Source organism: Cebus imitator, unplaced genomic scaffold (assembly GCF_001604975.1).
Source record: "Cebus imitator isolate Cc_AM_T3 unplaced genomic scaffold, Cebus_imitator-1.0 Scaffold582, whole genome shotgun sequence".
NCBI classification, from domain to species: domain Eukaryota; kingdom Metazoa; phylum Chordata; class Mammalia; order Primates; family Cebidae; genus Cebus; species Cebus imitator.
In genome coordinates, this window is record NW_016107897.1 from 312,305 (window position 1) to 336,787 (window position 24,483).

At 54.3% G+C, this 24,483-nt stretch overlaps 1 protein-coding gene across 1 annotated transcript; it reads left to right on the forward strand.

Annotated features, from left to right (window-relative positions):
- The first annotated feature begins 10,316 nt into the window (after positions 1–10,316).
- Positions 10,317–23,447, forward strand: EFNB1 (ephrin B1). The gene is made up of 5 exons (XM_017516389.1): positions 10,317–11,257; positions 19,912–20,189; positions 21,005–21,097; positions 21,300–21,428; positions 21,542–23,447. Exons 1-5 carry the CDS (start codon positions 11,130–11,132, stop codon positions 21,952–21,954), a joined length of 1,041 nt encoding a protein of 346 aa, XP_017371878.1. The 5' UTR covers positions 10,317–11,129; the 3' UTR covers positions 21,955–23,447.
- Positions 23,448–24,483: the final 1,036 nt, after the last annotated feature.

Consider the following 24,483-nt stretch of genomic DNA (forward strand, 5'->3'; position numbering starts at 1 on the left):
AGGAATGAAATAATGGCATTTGCAGCAACCTGGATGGAAGTTGGAGACCATTATTCTAAGTGAAGTAATTCAGGAATAGAAAAACAAACATCGTATGTTCTCACTCTTAAGTGTGAGCTAAGCTATCAGGATGCAAAGGTCTAACAATGTTACAATGGACTTTGGGGACTCAGGGAAAGGGTGGGATAGGGCTGAGGTATAAAGGGCTACACATTGGGTACAGTGCACACTGTTTGGGTGATGGGTGAACCAAAATCTCAGAAATTGCCTTTCAAGTTATTAAACTTATTAATGTAACCAAACACCACCTGTTCCCCAAAAAGCTATTGAAATAAAAAAATATGGCAGCAATAGACACTGAAGTCTACTAGAGGTGGGGAGAAAGGGAGGAGGGCAAGGGCTGAAAAGCTACCTGTAGGGTACTGTGCTCTCTTCCTGTGATGGGTCCAATCATACCGCAAGCACTATACCTTTGTAACAAACCTACACATGTACCCCTTGATCTAAAATAAAAGTTGAAAGAGAAAAGAAAAACAAAAAGACAATGTGGTATCAGTATAAAGACAGCAAAATAGAGCAATGGAATAGAATAGAGCCCAGAAGCAGACGCACACACATATGAATAACTGATTTTTTACTTCATCAAGATTACTCACAAGCTGAGACTATAAAATCCACCTTGGTCACTCTGTCTTGTGCCAGCTACCACGTCGTGAGTAACCCTTGGGAGATCCCCATGTGACAAGGTACTGAGGTCTCTTCCTAACAACTGTGTGAGTGGGCTTGGAAGTGAATCTCCCAGCCTCACTCAAGCCATCAGATGGCTGTATCCTCAGCCAAGTTTGACCAAAACCTTGTGAGAGAGTTGGAACCAGAACTTCTTAGCAAAGCCACTATTAGATTCCTGCTCCTCAGAAACTGTGTGACATAATAAATGTTTGCTGTTTTAAAGAAAAAAAAAAAAAAAAAACAATACCTAGGCATGATGGTGCACACCTGTAGTCCCAGCTGCTCAGGAGACTGGAGTGGGAGGATCACTTGAATCCAGGAGATGGAGGTGGCAGTGAACTGTGATCATGCCACTGCAAGCTAGCTTGAGTGACAGAGCTAAGACTCTGTCTTCAAAAAAGGGGTAGAATTTTATGGGTATATATTACATTGCAATAAAACTGTTGTAAAATAACAAACAGGCTGGGTACAGTGGCCTGTAATCCCAGCACTTTGGGAGGCCAAGGCAGGCAGATTACCTGAGGTCAGGAGTTCGAGACCAGCCTGGCCAACATGGTGAAATCCCATCTCTGCTAAAAATACAAACATTTGCTGAGTGTGATGCTGCGCTCCTGTAACTCCAGCTACTGAAAAGGCTGAGGCAGGAGTATTGCTTGAATCCAGGAGGTGGAGGTTGCACTGAGCCAAGATTGTGCTACTGCATTCCAGTTTGGGCTACAGAGCAAGACTCCATCTCAAATTAATTAATTAACTAATTAATTAATTAAAAACCAACACCACCAACAAAATGAACAATCTGAAAAACAGTAACATAATAAGAATGATGGCCTGGTGTGGTGGCGCACTCTTGTAATCCCAGCACTTGGGAGGCAGAGGTGAGTGGATTACCTGAGGTCGGGAATTCGAGACCAGCTTGACCAACATGGAGAAACCCCATCTCTACTAAAAATACAAAATTACCCAAGCGCGGTGGTGCATGCCTGTAATCCCAGCTACTCAGGAGGTTGAGGCAGGAGAATCGCTTGAACCCAGGAGGCAGAGGCTGTGGTGAGCCAAGATCATCACGCTATCGAACTCAAGCCTGGGCAACAAGAGTGAAACTCTGTCTCAAAAAAATAAATAATAATAATAATTTGGGCTCTAAACCTCAGAAAGTTCCAACAGAAATGAATATTCTTAATATGTAAATTGTTCTTACAAGTTAATTAAAAAAATCACAAAAGCAAAGGAGACAAATACTCAAAGAAGAGACCAGACAGAAACGTCTAATAAACATGTGAAGAGGTCAAAGTGTCGCCTGCTATATAAATGTTTCATTTAACCCTCACACCATCATATGAAATAGGCTCTCAGCTTCTTTGAGGGAATGCCAGAGGCTCCTCAGGACTGTGTGACACCCTTGTCCCACTCATGGTTCTCTGCTGACCTACAGGGGTGGAGTGTGCCCCCACAATGCCTATCTGGGGACCATCGACTCCAGTGGCCTGACTTAATACAAGGGGTCATTGAGGGTGTCAAGAGAATTTACTGCACACCTTCAGGCCCTGGAAACATTATTTCCAGGAAGTGGGAGTTTTGCTATATGCTAGTCCATCTTCCCTAATGAGCTCCTGGAGTGCAAATATTCTGTGTGACAGGCTCCGTGCAATACGTGCACACCCACCAGCCTTAGCAATCAACCGGGCTGATAAGGAAGATTGTCAGCTGCTGATGAAAGCTGAGTTGCCCAGCGAGGGCACGCACACCTGTGCGAGGAAGACCACTGTGCTCCTGCCCAGCAGTGGGTCCTGGAAGGCCCCGCTGGCAGGGCTGAAATTTCCTTCAGGGTGCTGTTCTGTTCTGCACCAATGGGAGGAAAAATGGGTAATCACAGTTACAGAGTCCTGGACCTTATTGCCTAGCTACAGTAACCTCAGCCTAGACATTTTTAAAAGCAGGTGTTACCAGTCATCCCCTTTGGACACAAAACCCCTTAATAAAGGGTCCATGGAAAGTCCATCCTGAAACCTGCAAGCTCCGGTCCTTGCAGAATATGCCTGGGAGCCTGATTGGGCTTGCTGCTTTTCAGGGTTGCCAACTCCAAGCCGGGGCCTCCTTAAAACCCGAATGGTAGGAGGAGGCAAGGGAAGGAGAGGAGGGTTGGACCACCTCAGACCCCCACAGTGGGCTCTTTTCCTTACTAGCCCAAGCAGACTCTTCATACCAACAGCTACTAAGAACTGAGTGACTGAAAGAGCATCTCAGGTGAGTGGCTTCCATGGGGATGGGAGAAAGTAAGAGTGACCTGCCTCAGTTTCCTCCAAGGTCACCAGGTTGGAGAGAGACAAAATGTTTTGGGGAAGCCATGGACAAGGGTGAGGCTCGGGTTGGTGAGCCCTCTACTCAAACATGATTGCTGATTTGAGATTGGCAGCTTACTGGACATGGCATGTGGTGAGGGGAAGTGACTTGGGTGTCTCTCTCATCTCTTTAAGTCTCAGGTCCTAACACCTGAGAGTTCCCAGGGGAGGCCCAGCAGTGTTTGTGAACTGGACTCACCTATGCTGATTCCTGGGGGAGTCTGGCAGGATCTCTGATGGAATCTCCCTGTTTGGTCCTGGATTCTTGACTTTTTCAGGCCTCTGATGTCTGTAGGAGCGTCCTAGCCAGCCATCGCCTCCACGTATGACAGGATCTGGGAGACTGCTCATCTGGCCTGAGCAACCCGTCTTTCTGTCAAATGGTGAAACAGAAAAGACTTGCCTTGAGATGAGAAGAGGGGAGCAGGAGGAAAGACGCAGAGCACACAGGTCTTTGCTGTGGCCAACACCATTCCTTGACATCCGGGACTGAGCTGCAGACGTCTCTGTGTCCCTCCCAGGAATCAAGGCTGTGTCTGGCACGTGGCTGATGGAGATACTTGTGGCTTGGAGCCAGAGAGACCTGCATAAAACCTTGGGTTCTGTCACTTACTGGATGCAAGACAATATTTAAGTCACTTGGCTTCTGGGTGCTCCAGTGTCTTCGTCTGTGCATAGAATGAGTTTCATATGAAAAAACGAATACAAACAACCTGGAACGTAGTAGGTGCTCAATTAATAGTGGCTGTCACTACCAGTACCACTACCACTACCACTGTCATCATCACCATCACCGTTAGCATCTGTTGAGTGCCTCCTGTATGCCCATCCCTATGCTTGGCCTTGATGCAGAAAGATAAAGGAGAAGCAGTCAGTGGTTTCTGCCCCAGGTTAGTATCTAGTGGGAGAGCTAAGATGTACACAAACAATGAAAATCCAAGTGGCGATCTCCGGCAGTACGGTCAGAATATGGAGCTCAAAGAAAGAAACAGTCCCTGTGGGCTAAGGCCTTCCAGGAAGGCTTTCCAGAGGAGGTGAGTGCTCAGGCAGGCCTGGGTGGGCGTTCCTGGCTTAGCTCAGCCCAGGTCAGCACCGGAAGCTGGCAGTGTCCCAGTCTTCTGTTTGGCCGTTGGGGGTGAGGCTCAGTGCCGGCTCAGCTTCAGGGATGCAAATAATACTTAGCTGGCCACTAGAGGTCGACAGAGTTCGAGGAATAGGCAGGCTACTGGGGAGAAGAAAAGCTTGCTCGGGGACTCCACCCCTTTGATTCAATAACCTGTCTACTTCCTCTTTTCCCTACCAATGAAATCACACCCTCTCCCTCCCTGGTCTTTGGAGCCCTAGTCCCCTCAGGCACTGTTAGTGCAGAAGCTCCCAAACTTCCTGCATTCTGCACCTCTACCAGGGACACCTATCCCGGGAGGAAAGTTCCTTCCCTCTCCACACCCCCACGCTACCCTGTTAAGGCAGGGGCTGCCTTAGGCTCTGCTTCCCGTCCTGGAGAGAGACTGTGGAAGAAAAACAAGCCAGGCCAGGGAGATTTATGTTCCTCTGGGGGGCTGGCTTCCTGGCGAGGAAGATACTGGGTGATTTGTCAATCGAGGTCTGTCAGGGCCTCAGCCTCACCCCAACCCTTCTTTGGGCAGCCCTGAAGGGGTGGAGGTCTGGCAGGGGTGGGGCGGAGAAGGCTTGGTGGAGATACTAAAGGCTTAGAGACTGGGCCCTTATGAGGCCTTCCCCATTGAAGTTGGGAAGGAGGGTCTCCAAACCAAGATAGACTACATTGTGAGGGGGAGGTGAAGTGTCAATGTCAGAGATCCTGGCTGGGTTGGCTGAGCGGCAACTGGAAGGTGGTGGGCCTGGGTGCTATATATCTGCCAGTGGTTATCTGGCCAGCTGGGTCCAGCCCCCATTCTGTCCTCAGGATGCCCCGAGAGGCTCATGGCCTCTCTTGTGGTAGGCCTGGGGTTATCAGCCAAGAAAGCCCAGAACCTGACCCTTTAGCCTCCCTGGTGGGGCAGGAGGCAGGATGCTAGCTCAGAGCTAAGGGGCTGAGCACTGAGGAAGCAGCTTTTCCTTCTCTGTGCTCTTTGGTTGTCCAGATGTACTCTCGGCTTGCGGTGTTCCTCCATAGAGACTTTATTCCCTGTTTGTGGGGCCTGACATGTCTAATGTGTTCACTCAGGAGCCAGGAGGAGGACCTGGCAAAGATGCACCCATCGCCCTCCTACAGGCCCACTGGCCCTCTGAGATGAAGAGCTAGGCTGGGGTCAGTGACAGGTGGGGACAGGCGCTGCTTCCCTCCCCCGAATTCCTGCAACCCTGACAGTGACAAATGGCCCAGCCTAGCCTTGCACATTCTCCAGGTAACCACAGCAAGAGAGCAAGAAGCTTACCCTCATCTAGGCTGCCTCCTGTTGGGCTGGTGAACAGGGAACAGGGGCACTACTGGAGGAAACTGAGCCCAGATCAGTGAAACCAAGCAGGGCAGGGGTGTCCAAAGATGAGTCCTCTGAGGGCCCAGGGTCCCAGCTGCCACTCAGAGCCTTGTCCACCTGTTATGCACACCAAGCCACGCTCTGGCTGTCAGATGCCCTGTTTCAGGCTTTTGCAGGGACAGGGAGCAGATCATTTGCCTGTATGGAGCCTGAGTCCCTGGGACAGATGTCTAGGAGTCCAGGGTAGGGGTTAAGGGATATGAGGAGGAGATAAAGAGAGAGAAGGAGGGAGGGCGACCAGACCCATCTCAGGGAGAGAGGGGCTTCTGCCATCTCTGGTGTCATTCTGCCATCAGCCTGACTCAGGCTGGCACTTGGCAGATCACGATGATCTCAATGCAAACACCCATAAACCAGGCATGCAGCTGGGGCAGGGACAGGGAGGGGCTTGGAAAAGAGAGTCTGGCTGAACCTTTGGCCTTTGAGACCACCCACTTCTTCCCTGGCCACTGGGAACTCTCATGGGTGCAGTGAAAACAGATTTCCAGCTCTTACCCACGTGGGGCTAGATCTCACCTAGCCCTGGAGTATGGTGCAGCCAGGTGGGGAGAGGAGGAAGAGTGGGAGGGCTCAGCCCCCACCCCAGGCTTGTCCTGAGACTGACCCAGAGATAGAGTGAATTGTAAAAAGCAAAGTATTCATAGAAGAGAAAGGGCAACCCGGGATCAGCATAGACCCCAGCCGGTGTCAGCTAGGAGGCAAATGTGGGCAGAGGGAAGGACAACAGAGAAGGGGGTAGTGGGAATAAGCTGGCTGAGCAAAAGGGTGCTTTGTGGACTGAGGTTGGTGGAGGCGGGGGATGCAGCCAGATTGAGCCTGGAGCCTCAGTTTTCTCATCTCCGAAACAGGTCTATCAATATCAACCTCAGGGATGTTGTGAAGATTAAACAAACATAATAGAGCACGAGGTGAAAGGAGCCAGCCACACTGCCTGACATACACCAGTGTTTAATAAATGGTAGCTCTCCCTCTCCTTGTAGAGAATAGGTGCCAGTGTCTGTGGGATGGCAGGCACAGGCAGTAGGCATGGGGCAGGTTAGAGATGACGGCAGACAGGAGAGAGGGTTGCTAGCCCCACTGGGTTGTCCCAGTTGGCAATGCCCTGGGCCTCGAGTTAGGATTCTTGCTCCCTGACTCTTCAGTCTGCTTTTGTAACTGTTGGCTCTGGCTGGGCCTGCTGGCTCTCCAAGGCCCACACCTTGGTACACACTCCTTTCTAGAGCCTTGGGATATCAGTGTGGCCTGAGTTTCTATCCGGACTTTTCCACTTCCTGGCTGTGTGGCCTTAGGTAAGTTACTTCACCTTTCTGTATCTGAGAGCAAGGCAGGCAGGGAGAAGTCAAGGACAAGGGCCACAGAAACAGAAAGGAGGTGTGTGCATGTTCATACACGTGTGTGTGGATGACAGTGAACATGAGAAACTGTGGGGGCTAGATTTTAAATTCCACGAGGACAGGACCTGGTCCTGCTACCTTCTGCTGAATGAATGGATAGGTGAGAAAGTATGAGTTTTTGTGTGTTTATGTACAAGTGTTTGAGAATACGAGAGGAGATAAAAAATGTGCATGTGGCCCACAAAGCATGTGTGAACAGGTGAGAACGCGTGTGACTGGGGATGAGAGTGTCTCTGTGGGAGGCTCTGCAGAAGAATAAGAGTTTCCATTTAGTAAGCACCGTGATGGGCCAGGCACAATGCTAAGCCCTTCACAGGAATTATCTCATTCACCCCTCACCACAGCTCTGTAAATGAGGGATGACCTCTAGGTTGCAGACAAGTAACTGAGGCACACAGAGGTGAATTGACTTGCCCAAGGAGACACAGCTCATAAGCAGGAAACTCTGTGGCTCTGAAGTTTATACTTCCCTGATGCTCATGGGTGCGGGAAGCTGAGCTCCGAAGGAGCTGCTCTGCTCTCCCAGGGCTGCACGATGCCTGAGGCTTTCTGCAGCTGCCCGATGTTCTCCTGCATCTCTGGGTCCAGGATCCCCCACATACCGGTATCAGTGTTTGGCGCTCCTTGTGGGCACGGCTTGTTGATGCTGCTCTTTGTGTCAGCAGGGCTAGCCCAGCTCAGAGGTTAGCACAGAGGTACTGCTCGGGAAATGCTGGTGGACTAGAATCCTAATAGTTGTGTGCGTGCTTGCATCTGTAATGACACAGTAACCTGGGAGGCTTGGGTGGGGAGCGACTGCCAGAGGTATAGGGACGGCTTGGATGAGAGAGCCCCCAACACCCACAGATCCTGACTTCCTCTCAGGCTCCCTTGGGAGTAATTTTTCCCTACCTCGGGGGCCTGAATCATTACATCTGAGGCCCTGCCAGGGTGGGGCAGGAGGTGGGAACCTGGAATCACTGGCCTGGCCATGGCCGGGAGTAGGCTCAGCTCTGCTCCTGAGGCCCCTGTATCTCGTGTGGGCAGGTTGAGGCAGAAAGGCTGTGCTGTAAGCGGGGATAACTAGCATGTGGAGCAGGTCTGGACATAAAGAGTCTTTTCCTCATTTCCTCTGCCACCCTGCCCACCGGGATTAGGGGCTGGCACACTCAGGAACTACTTCTGTCTTCCCAGGTTTCCCAAGACTGGCTGCATAGCCTCATCTCCCCCACCCCCCACCTGGCCTTGGGCTCTCCTCCTGTGAGGCACCGGGCATGCTGGCTGTGGGTGGGGAAGAAGAATCGAGGCTGGCTCTGGGGTTGGCAGTGGTGGTCTTAGATGAGAAGAATGCTTGGCTGTTGCCAGGAACATAGACGAACTTTCCAGGCCTGGCAACCTCTTGGACTGTGAGGGAAGAGTTCTGGCCAGCCCCAGGATGCCGCTGTCCAGGGATGAACCAGCCTTAACCAGGAATGAACCAAAGAAGCAAAGAACCAAGGATTGGCTGGGAATTTGAGCCAGCATGGTACAGGGGAATGGCCACAGGCTTTGGAGACAGATGTGCCAGGAGTCAAATCCTTCTTTCCCCACTGATCAGCTCGGTGATCTCAGATGAGTCACTTCTCTCTGAGCGTTACTTTCCTCTGTAGGTAAAATGGGGATACTGAAACTCATTTCAAAGGGTTAGGAAAGGAGAAGCATCTAACGTGGCTCTTGATAATAGTAGGCACTCAGTAAGCAGAAGGCCGCTTTCTGTATTCAGGTTCTGATGTCCTACCATGCACTCTGGGGATCCCAGTCTCCCATCTAGACTATTGGTGTGTCCCTACACCCTGTTCTTCTCATCTATCTTTCCTTACACCCCAATGTAGGGTCCAGCTGAGCTCAGAGACCCCAAACAGCTCATTCTCCTTCCTACCTACCCAGATCCACCTCGCCCTCAAGGGCCTGCCCTTTCTCCTCTATTTGGGAGAACATAAAAAGGGAAAATCTGGGCTCTTCCCACCTCTACGGCCACAAAGATTATCAGAGGATCCAATGAGAAACATAGTAGCTCAGTCACCTATTAAACGTGACGATGGACATGAAACTGCGTGTAAATGGTGGAGCACTTTGGGAATGTTGCTCATCTAATTATCTCCATAAAGAAGCAGTGGGGCGACCGTATATTCTTCGCAGTCCCTAAGCCTACCCCAAACTCAGATATTCCTCCTAGTTCTTTCCCTTCCTCCTCGTACAGGGTGGCAGTTTTTACCAAGGCCACGGCTGTCACAGGTCTTGTGTTCAAGCGCGTGTGCCAGGCTTGGGTATGCCAGGCTCCGTGTGGGAGCTCCGGGTTTGTCCCAGGCGCCCGCAGTGCTATGGCAGTCCAGCAGGGGGAGACATTAGCACGTAGGTACGTCCTCTGGGGTCCGACCAGGGAGAGTGGGTCGGACCGGGAGGGTCTGAGCTATGGGATCGAGCCAAGTTATAAGCAAAGAGGCAAGGCGGGGCGGAGAGAATGGGCCAGGGCTGGGAGACAAAGACCCAGATGGCGAAGCCGGGAGAGTATTCTCGGGGCCAGGATGCCCGCTTTTGCTTTTTCAAAAGGTCCGTGCCCTGTGCTTTTTCCTCTTTGCCCTCGAGGTGTCTTTCTTTATTGACCGGCTCTCTCTCCCCGCGTTTGCCTATCCCGGGACCTTGGCCGCGCCATCGGACAGGACAAGACTAAATCTGGGCTTTAGAGGTCCCACAAAGCTTCCCCGGAAACCTGAGATTCCGAAGGCCCGGTCCGTAGGGGCGACGAACACGCCTTCTCTCCTCACCCCACCCCACCCTGGACCTCGCGCCGCTTCCAACCCCGATCCAGTACTGGACCCTCTCAAGTCTCCCCTTTCCACTGCTTTCACTTTTATGTTCCGGACTCCAGATCCAAGTGCAGTCAGACAGGACGTTTTGAGGGCGAGAGGAGGAAAGCCCACCAGAGCGTTACGTGGGACTGGACGGGGAGCAGACAGGCTGTCTTTGACAAGGAGGTGGGCACAGAGCAGGACTTCAGGAATCCTGTGTGTAAAAAGAGAATGGAAGCACTTTCCTGCGGTACTTGAGACAGGGTCTGTCAGGCCCCGGTCAGTGGGCTGGGGTGTTGACCAGACGCGTGGGGAGGAGAGCAGGCCGGCAGCTCTTGAGAGTGCCAACTTCCCACGGGTTGAGCGCTCTGGGAACAAGACTGAGCGGTACCCAACCCTAACCGCACGAGCCGATCACTCAGATTGGTGCCATCGGGCGCGCGGCGTCCTTAAGAGCTCCCTGAAAGCCCGGCCCCTTCCTACTCTGGGGGCGTGGTATGGGGCAAGGACCCCGCCACGGAGCTTGCTATTGGCTAAGAAAGCAGGGTTGGCCTCGCGTTCGCCTGAGCAAGGGAGTAGACAGCTCAGCGGCAGCGGAGGGACTCTATGCGAGCTGGTCAGCAGTGGGAAGTGTGTGAGCCTCGCACCGGCCGCAGACCCTCGGGCTCGATCGCCCGGGAGCAAGGACTCGGCGACGCGAGGCTGCCGGGCTACCCGGCCGAGGCTTCGGAGGGGCAAACTAATGGGACTGGCTCGTTCGGCAGCATCTCCCCGCTCTTCTAAGTGCACCGAGCAGGGCCCGCGCTGAAGTAGAAGCTGTCGGGGGGCGCGTAGCCCGGAGTCCCAGTGTGGCCCGGAGGAACGGAGCCCGTGCCAGGGCGGCCCAATCGGGAGCCCGGGGAACGAGCTTGTGTTGTGGGGAGACCCCCACTTTTTCCCAGGGACAGCGATCCCGGGACGGTCGAGGCGTCGGGGCGGCCACCGAGACCTCTGCGAGAAGATCCCGTCGGGGAGAGGGCGCGCAGTCCCGAACCGTCTCGCGGAGTCGAGAGGAATCGGGCGGGATCACCCGGGGGCGCAGAGCCCCCGTCGCGCCTCGTGCGGCAGCGGAGAGCCCAGGAGAACGAGCCCTCAGAGGCCGAAGCCCATGCCTGGGTTGGGGGCGGCTGCCCAGTGAGTCCTCCTGGCCGGCCGGGCGGAGAAGAGCGACACCGAAGCCGGCGGGAGGGGAGCACTTCAAGGCCGGCGGCTGCGGAGGATGGGCGCCTGAGCGGCTCCGAGCGCAGCGCGGCAGAGGAAGGCTAGGCGAGCTTTACTGAGGAGGCTTCCGGGGATCCCGAAGTGCAGCCTGCTCCTGGGAAGATGGCTCGGCCTGGGCAGCGTTGGCTCGGCAAGTGGCTTGTGGCGATGGTCGTGTGGGCGCTGTGCCGGCTCGCCACGCCGCTGGCTAAGAACCTGGAACCCGTATCCTGGAGCTCCCTTAACCCCAAGTGAGTAACTTATCTGCTGTGGACCCCTGGGTGGGAGGCACTCCTTCGAGGTGAGGCCGCACGCCCCGGGGTGCATTTGGGGAGGTCTTCGGAGGAGGAGCGGCGCCTCATTTTGTCTCCGGCTTTTTCGAGTATGTTTTCCTGAGGGTGGGCGGGCTGAGCAGGGTGCGGCGGGGTGGGGTAGGGGCACTTGGCTGGGTTGTGACCCCTGGGCTTCTCAGCCCTCGCCTCCGCACGTCCTGGATCAAGTCGAGATGGTCGCATCAGGCGGAGCTGGGGAATCCGGGCGCCCGAGCGCGCACCGGAGTGCTGAGTGGAGGCAAGAACGCAGCTCCCTCAGGGGCCCCTGGGAACGTGGTGATTTTCGCTGAGAGCTCCTCCAGGAGCGAGCTTGACTCGGGCGGGGGACAAGGCCAGAACATGGGTTCCTCGTTTGCTTAGCTATGGAGGGAACACAGAGCGGGACCCCGCGCTTGGTGCGAGTGGCAGCGCCAATATCCCCCTGAAGCGCCAAAGAGCCCCACTCGGGCTTCTCCCATTTTCATTTCTCTTTCTTCCCTGTTTGCCTCCCAGGCTTTTTGCTTTGCCGTCTCTTCTTGCCCCCCGCCCCTCCTTTCTCCCTGCCGGGGCGGTAGAAAGGCGGGCGCTGCTCCCAGGCTCACAAAGGCAGCGGGTGGAGAGGGGCGGAGTGGGAGAGTGGTTGCTGGGGGGTGGGGGTTCGATCTAGCGCCCGTCGGGGGTCCAATGGAGCCGGCAGCCGAGCTTCATGGGCCCACCAGGGCGGAGAGTGTCGGCCGTGCTGGCGAGGGAGGTGGGTGGGGAAGGAGCGATTCCTGCCTAGGCAGGTCCTCTTAACCCCCGAGTGTATCCCCCAGTTTGGGGAGCTGTGCTTAGCTTTCCCCAAGGGGTTGAGGGGGCAGTTATATAAAGGAGATCCTTTCTTTTCTTTCTTCTTACCGTGCACAACTACCCCACCGCCACCACACACACAACCCCTCCAAACAACACACACACCTTTCAGGGCGGTGGCTCAGTGGTTTCTGGGCTTTTAGTGGGAAGTCGCTGGGGCTGTTGTAGTGACCTCTGGACCTTCTTCTCTTTTGGCATCCAGGACTCGGGTTGGAACCCAGGGTCAAAATTGCTCTTCCTCTCAGTTTTCTGGAGGTCCCAGCAATGTGCGAACAACCCCACTTAGCAGGAAACTGGGGAGCTTTGACCTGCCCCATCCGTGCTCACTGATTTCTGTATCTCAAATTTCTACCTGTCCACTCTTGCTGGGTCCCCCTCCCCCACTAACTTCCCAGGCTCCTGCCTACCTGGGTCTCTAGGGTCCCAGGGGCGGTTGATCTCCCAGCCCTGGAGTGGGAGAAGGCAGCTTTAGTTTTCTTGTCCTCAGATTAAGGGAGAGTCCTATTACTGGTTGGTGGGATGGCTAAACCAGGGTCAGGGTAGAGGGCTCTGCCTGGGTACAATGCAAGGGATTGGCAAGAATTTCTCCCCTACCCAGAAGCAGAACTGGGTACAGCACTTTCCTAATAGCAGGGGCCCAAAATGCTCTGGGAGCCCTGGTTTGCTTGAGCCCAGGGGTGAATGTTGTGAAGTACTCTGTTCCCCCTGTAAGGGTGGAGGCTGGAAATGCTCTGTCTTGAGCAAGGAGAGTTGAAATCCGCCTGGGGTAGCCCATCATAGGGGCTCATGGGAGTGACCTAATTGCTCTCTCGGGTCTCTAACCAGAGATAGCACGCAGCTCCACAGCTGGAAAGGAGCCCTCCTGCAGAGTTGGGGGTGCTGGAAGAAACACGATCTGTCTGCACTTCTCCCTTTTTGTGTTCTGAGCTTTTAGTGCTCTGGACTGGTTTACAGGTTTTGGGAGGTGCTGTCCTCTCTGACCCCCCTCCCCATCCACCTCAAGCTGAGGGCAGGCATTTTGGGCTGGGGATGGGGGGTGGCTGAAGACTCCTTAGAACCTGTCCAAATTCCATTCTGTAATTGAGTAGATCTGGGAAGGGTCAGGGACTGATCCTGCTGCACCCCCTTCCATCTAGGCTCAGGGGTCTAGAATGCAGCCACTGCCTGTGTGTGTTGGCTTGTGTGGTGTGGGGGAACAAGAGGACAGGAAGGAGGAACTGCCCTCACCTCTCCTGGAGCTCTGGGGGCTGCCTCTGCCACCGCACCCAACCCTCAGGCTGCCAAAGCCTTTCAAATAAACAGTCCCTCTCTGTCTCCCTCCCTCTCTGCCTCCTGCCCGAGTTCTCCTCTCAGGCCCAAGTCAGTTCGCCCTCTCACACCCTCTGCGAGCAGTGCTCACCTCCCCTCTCCAGCTAGGCTCGCCTGCTCTGCCTCACTCTCACACTCCCTCTCACTCTTAGTCACTCTCTGCCTCTTTTTCTCAAGTCCTTTTGTTTCTCGCACATGCCCGTGCTCTCCCTTTCAGACTCATTTGCTCTCTTCCCTCCCCTCTTCCTCTCCCAGCTTTTGGTCTCTCTTTTCAGCCCTGTCAGAAGCTGGCAACCCCCCTCCCAAAAAAGAAAATCTCCCAGTGCCTATAAACCCTGCTTAATTGCTTCCTCCTTGGGAAAAAATAAAAATAAAGAAGTGGTGGGGCTGGGGATCTGCTTCCAGCTTCCAAGGTGCTTGCGGCCGAGCCCCAGTCCTGACTGGGAGGGGAAGCTGGAAGGGCTGGCCCCAAACTCTCAGCCTCTTTCCCAAATTGGTGCTGGGGCCTTCTGGGGTGCTAGTCCCTGAGTGGCAGGAGCTTCTGCCTCCTCGGCCCCTCGTGTCAGATTTGCCCCGTGAGCGCAAGGTAGGGGGATGGGTTCGGTCCTGCTTGAGTTTTTTTTAGGAACCTCTGTGTGTGCCTGCGTGTGTGTGTGTGTGTGTGTGTGCGTGCATGTGTGTGTGTTGTGAGGCTGTTATCTAAATGGTCCTAGGCGACCCCTCCTGCAGCCTCTTCCCCTGGGAGTTTGGGGCAGCCGGCAGGGCTCACACTTGAGTCCTCAGCCAAGTCCAGCTGCTGCAGTTCAGTCTCTCAGTCCCATCCTGACCCCTTCCTGCCCCCCACTCAGGTTCCCCCACCTCCAGGGAGTGGGAATGTGCCTGAGATCACATTACAAACGTTCCCTGCAAGGGGGTGGGGGTGGGGGGGTTCAGCTTGGCATCTGGGACCCTTGACTCCAGCATGGGTGGGGGGCAGCTGCAGACCCTAACCCATGCTTGCCTGCTCCAAGCCAAAGTGTTGGCCCCAGCCCCAGACAGCTGTTCCAGCTCATAGTCCTGGGGAGGCCAGCTCAGGGGGCCCTTTTCTGGGGTGGTTAGGGACCTGACCTCGTCTACTCTGTGGCTGATTGGCCACAGGTGGAGGCCTGAGAGTGATGGGAACCCAGCAGCTCCTAAAGTCCCCTGTTCCCCTGCCTCCCCACTCCCACAAAGGGCAGCAGGGCAAGGGCAAGAAGGACCTGTGAGGCTGGGGTGGGGACTGAATCGAGAGTTATCTTTCTTCCCTTGGGCTCTCTGTTGCCTCATCCGCTCAGGTGAATGCGGATGGGTAGGCCCTGGATACTATGGCGCATCACTGTTTTCTGGGGTTAGGGACTAAAAGAGAGAGAGTGGGCCAGCCAGGAGGCTGCTAGTTGCCATGGGAATACCAGGTTTGGGGGAGCGTCCACTCTGATTATTAGGGGAGCTGAGATATGGGGGTGCTCACCAGCCACATTCTGGGTTCCTTGTCCCACAGCCCATAGTAGCCCCTCTGGGGTGTTTTTCCTGGGCATTGTTTTGGGTCAGGGTGCTGGCAGCCAGGAATGTAAGCTCCTTCAGCTTTTTACTTCTAAATAATGCTGTGTTTGGCATGCTAACTAATAGGCAGGCGGCACCTTGCTACTTACAATGCATTCTCATATATGATCTCATCGGATGCTCCCAACAGCCTTGGGAAGTAGGTATTGGCCCCATTTTCCAGATAAGAAGGCATATGCCCAGACAAGGGAAGTGGCTTGTCTAAGGTCAGTCAATGACTTGCCTATGGGGGCGGAGCTGTGCTGTGTGCCATTCATTCCTGCTGCCTTGAAATGTAGGAGAGACAGGAATTCAAGGTGGGGTTTGGGAAGAGGCCTGGCTCCCTGCCCCTGAGTTCCCCTCTCACCTGGCAAGTGTGCAAGCATCTGTCCTTGTGACTCAGGTCCTGTCTGTGTGGGGTGAGCAGTGCTCCAACTTCCTCATTTGACTTTGCTAGGCCTACCTCCCGGGGCCTACTGCTTGGGTGACCTGAACTAAAGGCAGCCAGCTCACTGCCTTGCACACTCCCTGCAGAGCCCTGAGTAGCACCTTTGGTTCCTCTCTGAGCCAAGAATCTCTCTTCTCAGGGACCCCACAGAAAGCGGACATTGACATCGGGGAGGTAGATGTTAAATTCCTAATGGACACTAGCTTTAGCCAGGTGGGGCAGACGGAAGGGCATAGTTCAGTGGAGGTGGGGAGGGTGACTTCCTCCAGGACTCTCCTGGCTTCCCTGCCTCCGACAGAGCTGTGTGTGCCAGGACCCAGCTGCTGTTCCTGCCCACCCACGCCTGGGCGGGCACTGCTGGGACACGCCAGGCCTGCTCCTGCCAGCCTTGGGGGCTGGGTGGAGCTGGGGGAGTGAAAGAGGAGCCTTTAATTTGGGGGCTCCCCACCCTAGCTGGGATGAGAGCAGACTTGAGCTCTGGCTTGGGGTCTGTCCTCCATTGGTCTTGCCACCCTGTGGGGTGCAGGCACAGTGGTGATGGGGTCACTGAATCGAGGTTGAGGCTAGAGTCTTCTACCAGACCTGGGCTTGCATGGCCTAGAACCAGGCTCCCCCTTTGGCCATTATCTGGCCACAAGTTGCTGGAGCCTGAGAAAAGAGTGACAGGGAAAGAAGTATAGACCTGGTGGGATATGGGCAGCTTTCTGGGCAAGACCCTCCTAGCAGCAAGCTCTTCCCGCCCCCTGTAAATTGTATTCATATGGGTGGAGAAGAGCTTACCTGGAGAAAACAAGGAGGGGGCTATTGGTTAGTTGGTTTCTGGCCAGTCCAAGGCCGTGGAGGCAACTGTTCCCAGACCCTTCAGGCTTTTCATATCCCAGGATTCTTTGTAGCAGTCATGGCATGGCTTCTAAGCTTCTAAGCTAGGTAGAAAGGCTGAAGGTAGAACTTCTGCTAGGGTGGAGGGGAAGAGGTGAAATAGTTTAGGCTGCCTCCCCCAAGTCCTTTAACTACCTGGAGTGGCTCCCTGGGGTCCCAGGGCTATCAGAGGCTGGAGAGGGAAGGTCTCAGGGGTTACCATGGCGACCTGCTTCAGGCTTCCTGCTGGGCCATGTCAATCCCTTTATTTTTCAGAAAAGGGCTTTGTCTGGGGGTGGACCCAGGCAGGAAAGCTTGGCTTGGTCATGAGGTGGGGGGAAGTAAGGTGGTGGGGGATAAAGAGTTTCACTTGGGTACATCTCTTCCTCCTCTTCCCTTACTCCTACTCCTAATCTGGTAAAAGGAAAGACCTGTAGGGTCCCCCTTTGAAGTATGACTAGTGTTATACCTAGCTTTGGGCTTCACTCACACTGGCTACAAACCCATCCCTCGTGGCCCCTCACCACTCTTTTGGGCTTCTGACAGGCCAAGATGAAGTTTGCCCAGTGGTAGGGAAGATGCTAAGAAAGTTGCCAGTACAGGAGGATCAGAGTCAGGGAAGGCAGGTCTCATCAGGCTCCGCTCCCTTCTGTACTTTAGGGGAAGGTGAGTTTCCCTCTGCCAGCTGCTATGCAAATGAACTAATGAATATTTATGAAGTCTGTTCACTGAGGTTGAAGAGACTCTGAGGGGTGTTGGGGGCAATAGTTCTCTCTTCTCCCCCCTCCTCCATCATGTAGACATCTGTTTCCTCAATGCCTCTGGCTTCAAGGTAGAACCCCAATTAGCTAGAAGCCCTGTTCCAATTCCAGGGCTCCGGAGTCTGGGTGGCAATGGGAGACTGCACTTGGGGCAGACAGGACTCCCTGGTGAGTAAGCCAGAACCGAGTGGTTAGAAAGGTGAGCTGGCTTGTCTCCCTTTCCGTGCCCTCTATGTAGCTGCATATATATATATGTGTTGTTGAGATGCAACTGTACAAGGATTCAGGCAATGTTTTAGGCCCTCTTAGACCCATAGGGTTACTGTCCTGGGCAAGTTTAGACCCCTCTCTTCAATGGGGACATTCATCTGATCATTCATTCCCTCACATGAAGGGCCTGGACTCCTCAGTTCCTGCTGGTTCTAAGATGTAAGCAGTTGTCTAATCCTCCCATCTGGATGGAACTGTTGTGAGCATTGGAAAGGGGGAAATGCCTGGAGAATTCTAGAGGCTTTGGGGAAACTTGTTGGCTTTGTATGGTGCATGGGACAGGGTGTTGTATCTGAAATGTTTCTCCAGGCTTCCATCCCCTGCCTACTTCCTTTCTGGGCCCCATATAGTTAGGTACTAGTGGGGAGGCCATCTCATTCTGGCTTTTACCCTCCTGCACATCAAGATGGCAGCTCCCAACTTGGTGGAGCCTCACTCGACACGCAGGAAGGGCTGCTTTTCTTCATCCACTTCATCCATGTGGTTACTTCCCCTCTTCACCTACTTAGGTATCATTTCCCTCCTTCCGATGAGGACATAGGTTTGGCATTGCAAAGGCATTTTCCCAGAGCTCCCAGTAGACCCTTATTGCTTGTTGTCCCTTTGGTGTAATGGGCCCTCAGGAAATGGAACCACTCTCTTCTCAGATGATTGCAGTAGCCTGTGAACTGGTGCTTGACACTGTCAGCTTCATTCTCTTTAAGCACTGCCTGCAGCCCTCCATTGTTCTTTCTGCTCTGAGAGCCTGTCTCCAATGAGATGATACCCACCTTGCTTGAGGTGACCCGTAAGGCCTTTCAGTCTGGCCCTAGGTGAAATTTTCTACCTCTTCTTCTGTTCCTCTCTCCTCACTCCCAAGCCAAGCTGGACCAATCACTGGACTGGGCTTTGTGTCCTAGCCACTGCGGTCCACTGCTGTCTACTCTTGCTGTGTGTTGACTTCTTATTCCTCACCCAAGACCCACTCTCATCCTGCCTTTCCTGTGGATCCATCTCTGACCATCCTGGTCAGATGTGCTATCTGCTTCCTCTCCGTGCCTCCAGCCCTTTCTGCTTGAATCATCATCCTCAGACGTACCTACAGATAGCCTGGTGCTGTCTGTCTCTAGGGGGTGGGCTTTTTAGTTTTATAACCCAAACTGGACAGTAAAGTCCTAGATGATGGAGCCATATCTTCTCTTCCCAGTTCCGCTCTAAAATATGAGACTGAGCTCATAGGTACTTAGTGTTATTAACTGACCTCCTGCCTCTTGGGAGACTGCTTTGAACACCTGTTGTATGCTATGTGTTCTCCATGTGCTGCCTTGTCTCCCCACCACAATATTGGAAGGTAGGGGCTCTTGCCACCCTCACTTTACAAGCGAGGAAACTGAAGCTCAGAGAGATCAGGCAGCTCATCTGAGGTCACAGAGTTAGTAAGGGCCTAGCTTTGGAATCTGATTCTAAAGTCTGTGTTCTTTTTCCTACATAGTTTTGCCTTGCCCTCAGCACCAGCCCGTCCAGGTTCAGAAATGGCCAACAGAGCACCATTTTCTTTCTGTGTGCTTAGGCAGACAGAGTCCTATGGATAGGTAGTCCTGGGCAGCTGACTCTCCCTGCTTTCCCCCAATGCCTGGCCTTCTGGATTAGAACATGAACCTGGCTCAAAAGGCATTTGTCCATCTCCTCTCAGGAGCTAGAGTAGGACCACCATAAAAGTGAGGGGTTGGGATACAGATGCGTGGAATTACTGAGGCCCTGTCTTCTGTGATCTGCTATCTCTGGTTGAGCCCTTTCTCTTCTCCTCTGTTCTTTTTAGGAATGAGATAAATCAAGTTTATGGATTCAGGCTCTTGCATTTTGAAGGTGAAATGAATTGCCAGTAGGACAATGGGCAGTGGGAATGAGGAGAGCCGCACCTGGCCAGAGACAGTGGCCATCATCCCTTGGCTCCAGGCGATGCCTGTTTCGATCTTTCCATCATGCCCAAGATTAGTAAGGATGGGGGAGACGACATGGGTCCCAGACAGATTGAGCTCCCCTAGCCTTTGGCTGGGAGCTATGGGGGCGGTGACTAAGACATGTGTGGACTTGCTCTGTGTGTGTATGTGTGTGTGTGTGTGTGCGTGTGCGTGTGTGCGTGTGTGTGGGTATAGGGGAGGCGGTAGCAGTGGTCATGAAGGAATGTTTGTTGGGAGTGGGAGTATAAGGCTGCCACCTCCAGGTAGCATGGGCCTGACACCTTGGTACCCAGCCCATTAGCCACGTCAGCCCCCTGCGGAAATGCCACATTAGGACAAAGGGCTCCCCCAGCCAGGCAGTGCTCCACCCTGCCGAGCAGTCAGAGCCTGGCAGCCTTGCCCATGGGCCACCCCTTCCACACCCTGCTGGGAGTGTGGTTCTCTGTCCCCACCCCCAGCCTGAGGATGGAGGAAGGGCAGAAGGCCTGCTTTTGCCATCTCCACCCAGTAGGCCCGGCCCGGCTCTCCTCCGCTTCCCTGGTTCTGGAATGGCCTGGGGCCACCTCCAACCCTGAGGCTGACCATCTTCTTCCTTCTGGGCAGGTTCCTGAGTGGGAAGGGCTTGGTGATCTATCCCAAGATTGGAGACAAGCTGGACATCATCTGCCCCCGAGCAGAAGCAGGGCGGCCCTATGAGTACTACAAGCTGTACCTGGTGCGGCCTGAGCAGGCAGCTGCCTGTAGCACGGTGCTCGACCCCAACGTGTTGGTCACCTGCAATAGGCCAGAGCAGGAAATACGCTTTACCATCAAGTTCCAGGAGTTCAGCCCCAACTACATGGGCCTGGAGTTCAAGAAGCACCATGATTACTACATTACCTGTGAGTCCCGCCCATCCCATCCTCTGGTTCTCTCCCTGGGCTTAACTCTTTCCTCTCCTGTAGTAGTGGGAGCTTCTAGGTTGTGCAGTGCTATTGCACATAGTTAAGGCCCTGTCGGATCTGTCTTCTTTGAAGACTGGCATGTTCTTCTCCTAGCTTGGCCTTGGAATTCTGGCCCCAACATTTCCCAAGTGGCCTGCCACTAGCTCACCTTGGCTCCAGGGGTTGGGCAGGAGAGGCCTCCAATTCATGTTGCTTCTCTCTTATTTTCTTTGCCCACCGAAGTTCTAATCTTGGGAATGGCAGCATTTGCAGGCCCCTTTGGGATCAGCCAGCTATTCAGCCTTTTTCTTCAAGGGAAACTGAGGCCCCAAAGGGTGAATGGGCTTCTTGCCTTAGATCACACAGTGAGTTAGAGATAGGATCAGGACTCCAACCCAGTTCTCTTGATTCCTACTGCAGAATTCCTTTCAGGCTATGTAGAAGCCCCTACTATGATCCCGGTTTTAATTGCTTTGCCTCTGAACAAGTTCTCCCAGGGGAAGGCAGACCTTACTGAGGGGCTATGCCTGCTCAGATACAGGAGCAGTGCTCCTGGGGTTGGGGGCTGGTTCTTGGCCTGGGCTGGACTAGGCCACTCTGTTCCTAGTAGGAGGGAAGAAAATGAACAGGTTCATTGGTAGTTGGGAGCTACTTGTCTCTCCCGACTGCAGTTTCTATCCCTGTTGGCTGAGGCAGCACTGGAGTTTCTGGGTAATGCCGGTACACCTTTCTCTCTTCCTGACTTCTGTGATTTCTCTGGCCTCTTCCTGCAGCAACATCCAATGGAAGCCTGGAGGGGCTGGAGAACCGGGAGGGGGGTGTGTGCCGCACTCGCACCATGAAGATCATCATGAAGGTTGGGCAAGGTGAGTGCCTAATCTGAGGGGCCCCCACCCCACCCCGTAAGGCCTTTGGAACAGATGTTCCTAGCTGGGTGCAGGTTTATTAGGAGTAGGGGAACGGGCATAGGGTTACAGTATCCAGGCCATTCTTGGCCCACCCTTGAAGACTGAGGGCACCTATGCTGGCCAGGTCCCTTCCTCTCACCTGTCCTCCCTCCACCCTCAGATCCCAATGCTGTGATGCCTGAGCAGCTGACTACCAGCCGGCCCAGCAAGGAGGCAGACAACACTGTCAAGATGGCCACACAGGCCCCTGGGGGTCGGGGCTCCCTGGGTGACTCTGATGGCAAGCATGGTAAGGATATATGTGTTTCCCAGAGTTCAGGAGCCATTGCGCTGTTGTCCTGTTTCTGAAGAAATGCAAGCTGGGCCTGGCCTGAAATTCCTCCCTTCCCTTCCCTTCCTCAGAGACTGTGAACCAGGAAGAGAAGAGTGGCCCAGGTGCAAGTGGGGGCGGCAGCGGGGACCCCGATGGCTTCTTCAACTCCAAGGTGGCGTTGTTCGCGGCCGTCGGTGCTGGTTGCGTCATCTTCCTGCTCATCATCATCTTCCTGACGGTCCTGCTACTGAAGCTACGCAAGCGGCACCGCAAGCACACGCAGCAGCGGGCGGCTGCCCTCTCGCTCAGTACCCTGGCCAGTCCCAAGGGGGGCAGTGGCACAGCGGGCACCGAGCCCAGCGACATCATCATTCCCTTACGGACTACAGAGAACAACTACTGCCCCCACTATGAGAAGGTGAGTGGGGACTACGGGCACCCCGTCTACATCGTCCAGGAGATGCCACCCCAGAGCCCAGCAAACATCTACTACAAGGTCTGAGTGTACGGCGTGGCCTCAGGCCCTCGAGGGACAGTCGGCCTGGACCGGACCTCTCCTTTTGCCCCCACGCCCCCTCCCCTCGCCAGCTGTGCCCACCTTTGTATTTAGTTTTGTAGTTTCTTGGCTTTTATAATCCCCCTTTTTCCCTGCCCCCTGGGCTTCGGAGGGGGGTGCTTGTGCCCCTAACCCCCATGCTCTTGTGCCTTCCCCCTCTGGCCAGGCCTCTGGGCTCTGTGGGGGCGCCCCTTCTTGGAGGGCAGGGCTGGATGCTGATGGACAGCAGATGGGGAGACTGTTCCCTGGCCCTGCCTCTCCCTCGCCCCCCTTGCCCCCTTCCCAGGACTGCTTGTCCGCTATCATCACTGTTTTTAATGCTTTTGTGTTCATTTTTTAGCTGTCAACTCATTTTCATCTGTTTTTTGAAGAAAAATGGACAAATGTAAAAGGCAGCCCCTCCCCAAGCTTTGTGAGCCTGGCCCGAGTCAGTATAAGAGGGCCTGGGGCACAATGTGGTCAGCCAGGAAGCCTAGGATGCTGTTTCTTTTATAGACTCCTTGGTATTTCTGGCGGGGTAAGGGGCAGGCCAGGGCTGTTCCTGTCCATGAGGGAAGAGGAAAGTGCCTCTGGGCAAGGTGTCCCACCCTCCCCTCTTGACCCTCCTTCTACGGAGCTTATACTGGCAATGGGGTAGTCACTGCCACCCTTCCACCAAAAAAAAAAAAAATCCCTTCCTTGTGGGATTCTTGGGCATCTCCTGCCTCCCTCACTCTCACGGTAATTAATGTCTTAATTGGCTGTTGCCTGGGGAACAGGAGAGCTGCTGCAGGCAGATGACCTCATGGGGGGTGGAGGGAGGTGAGGTGCTCAGGTGGCTATTTGCCCTGAAGAGCTGGGAGTTTTTCCCCCACCCCCCGCACTGTTCTCTCCTTACCTTTGGCATCCTTTGGCCTGGTGGGGAAACAGAGGCCCAGGGTGGAGACCTAAGCGGGTATAAGGCCAGGTGGCCTACTCCTTTTCTGGGTCCTAGCACAGGTGGGCAACCCCCACCCAACCCAGCTCCTGCTGCTCTCCCAGTCTTGGGCTGGGGCCTGGAAAGAGGAAGAGGCTGCCTGGGGCTGGGTCAGCCCGCCGTGCACTTTGACCCCAGTTCCTTGCCAGCACAGCTGCTAACAGACTGCCACTTGAGTGTGCCTTGCAGGCACTCCCAGAGCAGCCATGGAAGGAGCTGGGCCTCACACCATCCACCTCCACACTGCCTCCTGGCCAGCTGCCCACCCCGGTGCCAGGTGGGAGAGGGAGCAGAACAGCCAGCCCCTTCCAGGTGGCAGTCGGAGGGGTTTTTGTTTTTGTTTCTGTTGCCATTTGTGTAAATACTAGTCTTTTTGGAAAAAAATAATGTAAAGATGTTTTGTATAAACTCTGAATTATTTTCTTGTTGCTTTTTTCTTAGAAAAAAAAAAAATGAGAACAAAAAAAAAAATTAACCACATGGAGAAATGGGTGTAAAATGGTGTCGTGATGTTGGGAAATGGAGTGTGAGAGTTGTGTGTGTTTGTGTGGTGGGGTGTATATGTGTGTGCTTTCCTGTGCCCAAACCACTGGTAACTGGGGCACGTACAGGAAGAGGGTCGCTATCCTAGTGGAACAAGATGTTTTAGTGCCCTATGCCTCTCTTGCCACTCCCCTCACCCCAGGTTTTTCTGTTCTCTTGTTCTGCTGTCGTGGAGCCTGGGGCCATTTACCCTGTTCATCCTGTCACCTCTGTGGCATAGGCCATGGGCATCTGCCCAGTCTGGCACAGGCTCAGCTAGAGAGGGTTGATGGAGGAGGGGATGTTCCCATGGGGACCTGGGTGTGTCCACAAGTACTGCCACCACCTAGCTGGGGATAGATCTGGGACCTGCTGGCAGGCCCAGCCCTGCCCTGCCTCAGGACGCCTGGAGGTGAATAGAAATAACTTCCCAAGATCTGAGCTTCAGCTGCGGCCTACTGGGTATCGGGCCTGCTTCAGGCTGCCCAGTCTACCTCTCAGCCAGAAGAATCTTGCTTCTGAGCTGGGCCACCCCATAGCCACCACCATGGCATAGTTGGGGGCTTCTGGCTGGCAGTCCATATCCACAAGCTGCAGCAGCCTTGAACACCCGATCCACCTCCCACAGGCTGATGAGTAACTTGCTCAAGTCAATGAGTATGATGAGGGCCCTGAAGAGGGTTTGGCCTCCATCCCACAGCGGAGAGGCAGACTGGCAGGGCCTGGAGCCTTCCTGCTCCAGCTTGGAGCAGCCTGCTGGTCTTGTGGGGGGGACTCCCTGTGGAGATGGCTATGACAGATGTCAGGGAAAGAGCGCAAGTGAGATCCAGCAGCTAAAAATGGGGAAGAAGGCAGCAGAGGAAGGAGGAAGAGAAGGAAGGAGAGAGAGACTGATCCAGAGCAGGAAGCCCTAGAGAGCCAGCCAAGGAGTCACCAGGCTATGAGGGAAGTAGGGAGCTGGTGGAGAAGGAAGGGGGCGGAGAGCCACGGGGCCTGCA

Bases quoted from the DNA above. Each gene is read 5' to 3' on its own strand.
- EFNB1 (XM_017516389.1), top strand. From the start codon at position 11,130: ATGGCTCGGCCTGGGCAGCGTTGGCTCGGCAAGTGGCTTGTGGCGATG. The intron at 21,098-21,299 runs GTGAGTGCCTAA...CTCCACCCTCAG, and splicing joins CATCATGAAGGTTGGGCAAG to ATCCCAATGCTGTGATGCCT. The intron at 21,429-21,541 runs GTAAGGATATAT...TCCCTTCCTCAG, and splicing joins TGACTCTGATGGCAAGCATG to AGACTGTGAACCAGGAAGAG.